The sequence below is a fragment of the Lactuca saligna genome, chromosome 3 (genome assembly GCF_052625555.1).
Source record: "Lactuca saligna cultivar CGN05327 chromosome 3, ASM5262555v1, whole genome shotgun sequence".
NCBI lineage: Eukaryota > Viridiplantae > Streptophyta > Magnoliopsida > Asterales > Asteraceae > Lactuca > Lactuca saligna.
The window spans coordinates 67,622,643-67,635,000 of record NC_136419.1 but is presented as its reverse complement, the minus strand read 5'-3'; the positions used below and the strand labels follow the sequence as shown (position 1 = coordinate 67,635,000).

Genomic DNA, 12,358 nt, shown 5'->3' with positions numbered 1-12,358 from the left:
TGTTACATCAACAATTCTCAAAGTGGAAAATACTTAACAATTAATAATTTGGGCACATGCAACTTAAAGGGATCTATGTCTTTCACATAAAAGCAACATACTTTAAATTAAACAAAACTACTATAATCCTAATGAAATTGAAATTCATAAAGGAAAGTTACATACCTTTTGATTTGTTGTAGCTAACAAATCAACCCAATCTTTTTTCAATAGCTCTTCGAAGCAAGCACCAGAAATCTTATGGCTATGATGATTCACACTCAAAACCTAGCAACTAAGGAAACTTGAAGAGAGAGAGAGAGAGGGAGAGAGAGAGAGAGAGGTAGAGAAAGAGAGATGAGAGGGGAGGAAGATTTCAGCTATACTCTTGAGGTATCAAGTCACCGAAATACGGTGAGGTTAAAGCTCTATTTATAGTTGCATTAGGAAACCCTGAAAATCCTAATTTGAATACAATACTATTATTTCAAGTTAGGCAACTATACAATTTCCTAATTATCTTTAAGGAATATTCTAAAAACCCTAAAATACCTCTCCAAAACCTCCCACCGCCTTGGGAAGGTTCTGGAATCTTTTTTGTTCAACTATTGAACAATTACAGCTTAGGTCCTTGCATTTTTAATTAATCCAACTAATCCTAAAAGTAATTCTAATTAATTTCTGATTAATTATTAATTAAATAATATTATTTATAATTAATATATTATTCTCATAATATATTAATAAATCATTTATTGCTATTTATTAATCATATAATAAATCAATAAATCAATCTCCATCTCTCTCTAAAAGTCATCCTATTCAATTAATAGGTTTGAGGGCAATCCAAAAGGACTTCACTAATAATTTAAGTATATACCAATTTAGTTATTGCCTTATTGGTTTAAACACCTAATCCAACAATCTCCTACTTGGATAAGTTTATAACTACAATTTCTAGTATAACTTCTAAATTAATAGCAAATGGTGCTTCCTACAGCAACTCTAGTCTTTGATCTGATCAGACAATATTTTTATGATAAGTGATCAAATATTCCTTCATTCTACAAGATATTATATGGACACGAGATATATATTAGAATCAATATCACTGTCTTAAATTATGTTTCCCGATTTCCTAATTTGTGATGAACTAATAAGACTTACTAGATGAACACAACAATTTAGTCCTGGTTGGGCCCAACATTATAAGTAAACACCAAATCACCAAGGGGTCCAAAGATATCACTTTTCCGGTTAGGGCAAAAGAAACGAATAAACTTTGACTCATATGCTTGTATCCTTTACTCACCAAATCATGCATACCACTAAGTTTTATAACATCAGGTTACTGATGCATTTACATAACACCAATTCACAAACGACTTGTAAATTACAACTCATATATCTTCGTTTTAAGAATATAAGATATTATCATCTCAGAATTACTCATGATAGAATCCATGAAGTAACTCTCTGAGAGTGGGTTTAGCTAATACTCAAAATCTCCATTTTCTAAGCATTCATGAATGTTGCAGTAACACGATTGCTATATCTAATATCATTAGAAAATGTACAATCTAATTCATGATAGTCTTTATTTACTACTTACTTCCTAAAGTATGAGAGACTGTGGAGTTTCGAATAATCAAATCATTCAGGAAGTAAAACATGTAAATTGAAACACAAGAATAAATAATTGACAAAGGTAGTAAACAAGCTTATAGATTATCTTTATTATTTAATCACCAAAATCAATTATATTTATTTTTGTTACAAGTTTCAAACTAATCAACTAACTACTAAAACTAATATCATCTCTCAAACCAATACTCCTAGCATGTTTACTATGTTTAACCCTACTCAGAGCCTTCATGAAAGGATCTGCAAGATTGTCTTCTGATGACACTCTCTTAACCATGAGATGCCCGTCTTCAACTCCATGTCTAATGTATTGATACTTTCTATCGATATTCTTGGATCTACCATCATCATTGGGTTCTCTGGTCAAAGAAACTGCCCCTTAATTATCACAATAAAGTTCCACTGGCTCCTGAATGGTCAGGACTACTCCGAGATCTCAGATGAAGTTCTTCAGTTAAGCTGCCTCCTATGATGCTTCACTCGTTGCGATGTAATCTGATTCACAAGTAGAATAAGCCACTGTATCCTGCTTGGAACTTTTTTAAATGACTGCTCCTCCATTCAACACAAACACCTAGCCTGATTAAGAACAAAAAATGTCTCTATCTATTTGAAATCTGGTGTCACTATACCCAGTCACTCTCAACGTATCATTGCTACCAAGGACTAGAACCAAGTCCTTTGTCCTTCACAGATACTTGAGTATGTTCTTCACTGCTATCCAATGAGCTCTACCAAGATTTCCCTGAAAACGGCTAACCATGCTCAAGGAAAAAGACACATCAAGCGGAGTACATATCATAGCATACATGATCGATCCTACAGTCGAATCATATAACACTCGACTCATGTCAACTATCTCTTCATCTATACTAGGAATTTGAATCTTACTCAATTTGGCATTAATCTGAATAGGTAGCTCTCCTTTCTTAGAATTTTCCATACTAAACCATTTTAGTACCTCATTCAAGTATGTACTCTGACTCAGACCAAATAATCTTTTCTTTCTATCCCTTAAAATTCTTATCCCAAGAATATAGGCAACTTTTCCTAGATCCTTCATGGTGAAACACTTCCCGAGCCAAGATTTCACTTCTTGCAAGGTCAGAATGTCATTTCCCATAAGGAGTATGGCATCAACATACAATACTAGGAAAGTTACTATACTCCTAATAGCCTTGACATACACACAAGACTCGTCCTCACTCATAAAGAAACTAAAATCTTTGACTTTCTCATGGAAGCAAAGATTCTAGCTACGAGACATTTGTTTCAGCCCAAAAATGGATTTCTCAAGCTTACACACTCTATTGGGATAGTTTGCATCTACAAAACCCTATGGATGATTCATGTAAATATCCTCAACCAACTTCCCATTAAGGAAAACGATTTTGACATCCATCTTCCATATTTCATAATCATGAAAGACAACTATGGCGAGTATTATCATAATAGACTTTATCTTGGCCACTAGTGAGAAGGTCTCATCATAGTTAATCCATGGGATTTGAGTAAAGCCCTTCGCAATTAGTCATGCCTTGAAAGTGTGTACCTTTCCATCTATTTCGGTCTTCTTCTTGAAGATCCATTTGCAACCCACTATATTTCGAACAGGTGTTGTATCAACCAAATTCCAAACTTGGTTATGATACATGGACTTGATCTCACTGTCCGTTGCCTCTTTCCACTTAGCAAATTCATGGCCTGCCATTTCTTCCTTGTAGTTAGTTGGTTTTTTAATTTTACTAGTATACGATCACTGATAAAATTGTCACTATCTGTAGTTATATGGAAACCATAGAACTCGGGTGGCATTCTAACTCTACTAGAATGGCGCAAAGGTAATGAATTGTCAATGGGAATTTCATCCTCTGGTTGAGCGGTAGTATCTTCTAAGGTTCCTTAACTAGTTGACTCTTGAATCACTTCAAGGTCAATTTTACTCCCGCTTTCTTCTTTGCATATGAGCTCTCTTTTATAAAAGACTCCTCTTCGTGCTCCAAAGACCACGTTCTTGCTAGATATATATAGAACAAATATCCAAAAGACTTTTTTTGGGTAACCAATGAAAATACATCTCTAACTTCTAGGTTCCCTCTTGTCATGAGTCTCTCTTCTAACGAAATCTTCACAACCTCAGACCTTGATATGTGCTAACGAGGGAACTTTCCCTGTCCACATCTCGTGAAGTGTTTTGGCAACCTTCTTGGTAGGGACAAGATTGAGGATATGGGAGAATGTCTCTAAGGCATACCCCCAAAAAGAAATGGGAAGATAAGCTAAACTCATCATGGAATGAACCATCTCTAACAAGGTCTGATTACGTCTCTCGGCCATACCATTAAGTTGTGGTGTCCTATTAGGATTCATTTGTGAAACTATCCCACATTCCTTGAGATAGTCGTGGAACTCGATACTAAGATACTCTCCACCTCTATCAGATTAGAGCATCTTTATCTTCTCGCCTAATTGATTGTCGACTTCATGTTTAAACTCTTTGAACTTTTCAAAGGTTTTTGATTTATGTTTAATCAAGTAGATATAACCATATCTTTTATAATCATATATAAATGTTACATAAAACCGATTATCATCCCTTGTGGTGGATCTGAAGGGCCCACACACATATGTATGTATTAGATCCAAAAAACCTTCACCTTTTTCACAAGATCCAGTGAAAGGTGATTTTGTCATCTTGACCAAAAGACAAGATTCACATTCATCATCTGGCCTTAAGTCAAATGATTCCAACACTCTATCCTTTTGGAGTTGGGGGATGTGTTTCTTGTTAATGTGCCCAAGACAACAATACCACAAGCATGCATTGTCTAAACCATTAGACAAATCAGTATGAAATACACTATTACCTAAGCTATCAACACAAATCTCAGTTTTATACACACCATTACAAGGTAAAGCTTCAAACATAAATATACCATTTTTAGAAACCAAAATCGAACCATTCACATCATTAAATGAGTATCGAAAACATTTTCTAAATAGTACATGAAAAGAAATAATGTTTCCCATCATTTATGATGAATAACAACAATCAAATAAGTCTAATCTAACATCACCACCAAGTACAAGACTGTAAATTCCAATCTTGGTAATAGGAGAAGATCACTTATTACCCATGATCAGGTTTATCCTACGATGATCCACCTCCTTAATTTATCTTAGCCCTTGCAAATCTGAACAAATATGAAAACCACATCCTATATCAAGGACCTAAGAACGAGTTGATTGTCAGTTATTAGTTTGAATAGTGCAAATAACTGTTGAAGATGGATTCACTTTGCCATCCTTAATGTCCTACAAGTACTTGGGGCAACTTCTTTTCCAATGGCCCTTATCATTGCAATAGAAGCAGGTGACCTCATTAAGATCACTAACAAAAGGACTTTCGGAATTAGGCCTTGCTCTTAGGCCATTGCTAAACGACCCAACATGGGCCTTGACCTTCCAATTTGTTTTAGGAGAACCTTTCCTTTTCTTTCCTTTGTTTTGCGCAATGGAAAGGATAGAAGCACTAATAGGAGTAGAGTTTTGATTTTTCTTCAAACCCGACTTATCTGTCTGCAATAGGTTGTGGAGTTGGGCCAATGTGGTCTCAGTATTGTTCAAATAACAAGCCAATATGAACTTGTCATAACAAGGTAGCAAGGATTTAAGGACCATGTCAATGGCCAGCTCCTTGTCAAAGTTCACATTAAGCCTTTCAAGGTGCTCCACGTATCTTTTCATCCTTTTCATGTGATTGCAGACTGACTCCCCTTCCTTTAACTTGCAAGCCATGAGGCCTTTGACGACCTCTTACTTTTCTTGACGAGCTCTCTTGGGAAACGTTTCCACAAGATCCAAGTTCATCTCGTAGGGCCAGTAGTCCTTAAAACCTTTGCAATTCTGGAACCACGATGGTGACCATGATGCAAGCAACCTTTGTTGCATCGTCGTAGTGTTTCTTATAGGAGAGGATTTCTTCAGGAGTAATAGTGGCTTCATCGATCTCACCAAGTTGTTTTCAAGGACATACTTTTTGCCCTCGTATCGAAGAGCCATCTTGATGTTACGCATCCAATCATTGTAGTTGGTGCCATCCAATGTCACCTTGGACACGATCGAGACTAGCGAGAAGTTGTGCGAAGAGTTTTGAGAAGCAAAAGTATCACCAAAAGTAGACGTAGACATCTGTAGAGAAAAATAAATATTATTTAGATGACAATTAATCCTTAATATTTTAACCCATAATAAATATCTTATCGCGAATTTATGAAGGTAGGTAAAGCAATTCACGAATTTTAAATTGTGAAATTGCTAGATCTTTTGAGATTTATTGAATGACATGTTTAATCTCAGATTACACTCTTCTATTTGTGATTGGGATGCCGATGATCACAAACAATATGTGAATAACCATGCAAATATGTTTGGCACTCTCAATGTCATTTATCATCTCTAATTAATGTTTCCGTTAACACATGCGCTCCATTAACAATGGTAATTCTCGAGATGCCCATTCTTACTCTTTATATTCACTATTAGTGTGTCGGTTAACCACACACGCTCCACTAACTACATATAAAATATAATGTGCAGTTTCATGGATTAGTATACTTTTCACATTTTTCCTAAAGTAATTAAGAGTAAGATTTTTTTAAAAATAATGTAGTTACTTTATATCATTATACTTATTAATGAGATTATATCTTATCAAATCCGTTCGGCTAACGACCCTCCACCGTACAAGAAGTGGGTGAGAGTGGATACCTAATGATGGTCATTTTATAAGCCGCTTCCTTAAATTCCCCGTATAGTATGGTTTCGTGGATGAGGCGTACTTGCATTTGACTGACTTATTCTTATACATATAATAATTACAACTTAGGTCCTTGCACTTTTAATTAATCCAATTAATCCCAAAATTAATTCTAATTAATTTTTGATTAATTTTTAATTAACTAATACTATTTATAATCAATATATTATTCTCATAATATATTAATAAATCTTTTATTGCTATTTATTAATCATATAATAATTCAATAAATCAGTATCGCTCTCTCTAAAAGCCATCCTATTTAATTAATAAGTTTGAGGGCAACCCAAAAGGACTTCACTAACAGTTTAATTATATACCAATTTAATTATTGGCTTAGACACCTAATCCAACAAAATGTGTTATGTGTACTATGTGTAAGTAAGTGATATATATATATATATATATATATATATATATATATATATATATATAGAGAGAGAGAGAGAGAGAGTAATGTGTGTGCTCACTAATTGTTATGCTTAACCATTGTTATTTAATATTTTCAGGATCGTTAGGTGCTAATAAAGGAAAGAGGCAGGCGTGACTGCATGCGACATTCTCTTGAAGATATAAAATTACTATATTATGTTTTAAACCTGGGATGTTTTCTGCTTCTGCAATATTTTTAGAAATATTATTTTATAAAAGTATGGTTGAATGTTTTTGAAACTTTAATTATATTTTGAAAAAGGATAAAGATTGTTTTCGCTTGTGTTTTTATAAAAAGAATTGGGTCGTTACTAGTTGGTATCAGAGCATGGTTTGAGGGCTTTAGACATACACTTGTATGTTTAAACTTAAACTAAGGCTCAAAGTTTTTCAAAAATTTTCAAAATAAGAATTTGAAAAATCCAAAATTTTAAAGTTAAAGTTTGAGAAAGAGAAAGAGAATGTGAAGCGTGCAGTCATCCGGAGCTTAAAGGGTAGTAATCCACTTACTCACAATAAGTCTTTATGTAAAAGTATTAAGATTTATGTAATGTTTATGCTTTACATGCTAGAATTTCTTAGTAGGATCATTAAGTGATTATGATTCTTACGTACTTATGATGTATATATGCTTACGCCTTATATGTGCCTTATGCGAAGCATGTGCTTTAGTAATGCTCAGTTAGATCCTTATAGGCGACATGTATCTTGAATGCAATGATTGTATACATCTAGGATCATATAGGTTTAGAGAATTAATTTGACCTTACATCATGTTCCTTGTTTGGTTGTGGTCTTAGAGTAGAATCAACTTCTCAAAGGCCTATTTTGGTTCAAGGGTATGCATCGTCATGCATCCATGGTTTACGCTTGATTATAGAAGAAAACTTGAGATAACATAAAATGCTAGAGTAGGAATGTATCCTCATGATGAGTAAAAGATAATAATGTAGGATTCGATAGAATGACAATTGTGGAATTATGAAGTAATGCATAATCGAAAGATACGAATTAACATTTAGGCACAAGATGTTACCAATTTAGTTAGCACCTTAGACATTTGAATCCAACACTATGATCATATAAACATCTTAGGTGATACTCAAAATTAAAATTATTGATAAAGGTGCTTAATATAGTGGATATGTTCATTTTGATCTTGTAAGCATCTAAGGTGATTCTCTAATTCAAATTCTTGACATGATGCTTAAAAATAGATTTTTTTTATTTTTTTAATTTTTTTTAATTTTTAATCTTGTATGCATTTGGGATGATACTTAACATTATAGATCATGAAAAAAATCCTTAGGGAAGTTAAAATTGTTTTAGCTGATTTTGATCTTGTAAGCAACATAAGGATTACTCAAAATTAAGTGTTTTGAAGTGGTGCTTAAAAGTGAAAAAAGATTTTATATGGAATGGCACTAATTATATCTTCTTTTTTTTTTTTTTTTGTGTTTTAATAGGAACAATTAATGTTGAAGATATTAGAGTTCAACCTCTTATCTATTTTTGAAATGGTTTTTGAAAGCAAACCCGAGAGAAAATTCGAGCAAATAATGTTTTTCTTGGTGTAACTATCTTATAAGAATACAAAATAATGGTTCAAGACATGGGAATGACATACAAACTACAATGATGATATGTTTGTGTTAGCAATTTTCACTTTGGGATATTTTCAAAGTACAATATCCTAGTAAGAAAAAAATTAAATGTACATGGTAATGTTATCAGTGACGAATTTTTAAAATACTATGTTTCAATAAGATATATTTTGAAAGTAGAATGTTGATTATAATAAAAAGAAACGAAAGTACATTGCTATTTGTTGCATTCAAGAACCCACCTTGTAATCTAATCGATAAAATATATAACCAAATACAAGAAATAACGATTTAATTATAGATTTTTTGAATCAATAAATAGCTAAAATAAGTTTAAAATTTAGAATAGCGTGGACTCATAAAAATATTGAAAGTAGAATGTGTGATAGAAAGTTAGAAACTCTTAACATTTTTTGCATACATTTTCGAACAATCCATTTGAGCTCTTTTTGTTATTGAGGTGGAATTTTGTCCAAATTAAGAAGTCAAATTTTATATAACGACTCTAACCTAAAAAAGTTAAAACCCAAAATAATTTTTTAAAAAAAAAGTTTTATTTACATTTTAGCGCCAATAACATTGCTATTTTGTTCAATACGTTTTGTCAGTTAATGCGAAAACAAACAGAGATCCTCTCATCATCCTCCTCAAGTTTTCAGAGCGCTCGATTTCAGTTTTTTTAGGTTTTCAAATCATCGGAATCAGCAACTCCGTCAACTCCATGGAAGGCGGAGGCGAGGCAAATGACGGTGACGGTGCCATCACCGATGGATTAGAAGTCGACGGAAGTGACGATGTCACCATTAACATATGGTGTTCTGGAGGTATCAAGTTCGTCGTTCAGGTGAGCTTGGATTCGTCTGTCGAATCCTTCAAGTCTGTGATTGCAAAAAACTGTGATGTGCCTGCGGAACAGCAGCGTTTGGTCTATAAAGGCCGCCTTCTCAAAGACGATCGGACACTTCGGAGTTATGGTATTCTACTTTCTTCAAGTCCTTACTGGTTATATATCTACATGTCTATTCATTATGATTGATATCGTAATTGCAATCTGAAATGATTTTGATGCTATGATAATAGCTCTTATCCGATCGTCGATCGATGTTATAATTGCGATTAAATTTGTTCAAATGCTTTGATTCGTTGTAATTGGGACTATAGTTGAACATTTTCTGTTTGTGATTCATAGATTTGGAGGCAGAGCAAACTGTTCACTTGGTTCGTCGTCTTCCACCTGCTACAGTTGATTTGAGTGAATTTACAGAGTATGAACAAATACAGCAACCAGGGATTCAGAATCTCATCCGCATTAATCAAAGTACGCTGGAACTGCTAAGCACTCATCCAGAAGCTCTACGCAACGTGTTAATGAATAGTCCTAGATTTCGTGAGCTTATGAAAAGGAAACCGGCTTATGCCCGCATATTCAGTGATCCTGTTATCTTTGGTGCAATGGCTGACTTTTTAGTCATCCGTGAATTGGCAGCAAGAGTTCCTGGTGGTGGCGGTGGCCGTAGTGGTGGTGTTGGTACTCCAAGGCATCCGGCTGGGACTGATAGGTCTGTGCCACCTGTTGGCTTAGGTGGACTTGCGATTCCAGGTCTGGAACAATTATTTCGTTTACCCTCAGATCCCATTGCAAGGAATCAGATTATGCAAAATCCGACTATCTCGCAGTTGACTCAGGATTTCCTTTCAAACCCACAGAATATGAATATGGTTTTTGCTTCCTTTTTCATCATCTTTTAGATTTATTTTCTTGTTGGGCTGTAGCTGCTAACATGTTTCATTCACTAATTAGATACCTGCTACAATTTCACAGATACTCAATCCCCGATTCGGAGAGATAATGCAAACCCCTGTCCTCAATAGTCAAAGTCAACTGACTTCACCAGATACCATGCAGGTAAGTTAGCTAATGCTCTGTGTATCTAACATCTATCTGCAAAATGCACACACATTAGTCTGAAAAAGGAAATATCTCATGTAAACCCTTTTATTAAAGAGCATAGTCTTAAGATGGATGATAATTGAATAATCATTTCTGAAATGGTCAAAAGCAAACCCGTTTTCACACACAACAGTTACCAAGATACTCATGCACAAAATAAATCCACCTACACATAATATTAATACTCTCACATCAAATAACACATGTCACATATACATATATATATATATATATATATATATATATATATATATATATATATATATATATATATATATATATATATATATATATATATATATATATATATATATATATATATATATATACACATATACAACATGATCTTGTAACATTTGACTCATTTGTTATGTATCTAGTTTTAGTATGTGTCTTTGATGATACTCAAGAACCTGAAATTATGGTAGATAAAGCCCTAACTTCACCCTTTTAATTTATAACTTCCTCATTTAGTGCCAAATACTCCGTTTTCAACTTAATATCCACCTAGGACAGATATAAAGGAATAAATAAGAAGATAAATACTTATGGTATTTCATGTTGTATTATTTTTATTCTTTTCTTGATGTTGCTGTAATAAATACTCTTGGTATTCCAGAAAAGTATAGCATTGCAACAATCTCCTTCATACCTACTTGGTGAGCAACAAAGCACCAGGTAAATTACTTCAAACTGTTGTTTGTTCAAAAATATCTTGATGCCAGATTCTGAATTGTATGCCCCTACATAGTTTTAAATTGATAAAGAGTTTATTATATATACATGCTAATTAATAACTTTGGGCTTTAAGTTTTACATAGTTAATAACTAATGAAGTTTGGATTTTTGTATGCAGGGGTGAAAGTCAAACGAGTGGAGACACAGGTATTTCTTTTTCCAATAATGTATGTCATCACTAAACCAAGGATTTAGTGCTTCATGTTGATAAATGATAATGAAGCATTATTTTTTAGAGATTATAGATTTATACACACATATGGAGTTTTCAAGATTACCCTCTTAGCCATGAAAGTTTAAAACATAGTAAATTCTCAACACACCCTTTCTGGTTTCCCTGCCTACATGGCATCCACATAGGCAAAATCTGATCCAAATGGATGCCACGTAGGCAGGGTAAAGGGCTCGTGTGTTTTTGGCCTAATTTTGCATTTTTGAATTTTCATGGCTAAAAGGGTAAATCTCAAAAAGTTGTATGCAAATAAAATAGCATTTATACATAATTTTTTAGCAACATTAGTTTAGATATGCAATCATATAGAACCAAAATACACATGAGAACCAAGAACTCAATCTTGGCCCTTGGATTAAAAACCATTTAGCAACATTCTTTTCGACCAGTAAGCATGCTGATGTGGCATCCACATGGGACTGAGTTAACATATTTTTTGAATTGAAACAGGAACTCAATCTCAGCCCTTGATGAACACTTTTAATGGAGAGAAGAAGGAGTGTATGCTAGTGAATAATGGTAACCACTTTTTTCACCATATTATATTATATCAAGTATAAACAGTTAACCTCTGACGTGGCACTTGTAAATGTTGCTGACTCAGCAGTGGGCCCAGAAGAAGTGTATGCTAGTGAACTTGCACAACTACAAGCAATGGGTTTTCATGATACCAATCAGAATCTAGAAGCTTTGACCGCCACCAAAGGTAACATTCTTGCTGCTGTTGACCGCCTACGTGGCGGTCAATAGAAGCTTCCAAGCCATGTATGTACTAGAAACCATCTTGCATATATTGTGTGGAATTGTTCTTGGTTTCGTGAAGCTTTTTGCCTCATTACATGGTTTTTGAATTGGATCTGATTTTATACTACTTGACATTAGGGTGTTTTGGATGTGTTAGAAAGTTTGGTTATTGCAAATTGGTTTCACAATCTTAAGATTGATTGTGGTTTTGAGTT

The 12,358-nt window shown here is 33.8% G+C and overlaps 1 protein-coding gene across 1 annotated transcript; it reads left to right on the top strand.

Annotated features, from left to right (window-relative positions):
• The first annotated feature begins 9,124 nt into the window (after positions 1 to 9,124).
• On the top strand, positions 9,125 to 12,149 carry LOC145035656 (ubiquitin domain-containing protein DSK2a-like). The gene is made up of 7 exons (XM_078984165.1): positions 9,125 to 9,452; positions 9,668 to 10,197; positions 10,301 to 10,384; positions 11,049 to 11,107; positions 11,286 to 11,314; positions 11,850 to 11,908; positions 11,964 to 12,149. Exons 1-7 carry the CDS (start codon positions 9,200 to 9,202, stop codon positions 12,147 to 12,149), a joined length of 1,200 nt encoding a protein of 399 aa, XP_078840291.1. The 5' UTR covers positions 9,125 to 9,199.
• Positions 12,150 to 12,358: the final 209 nt, after the last annotated feature.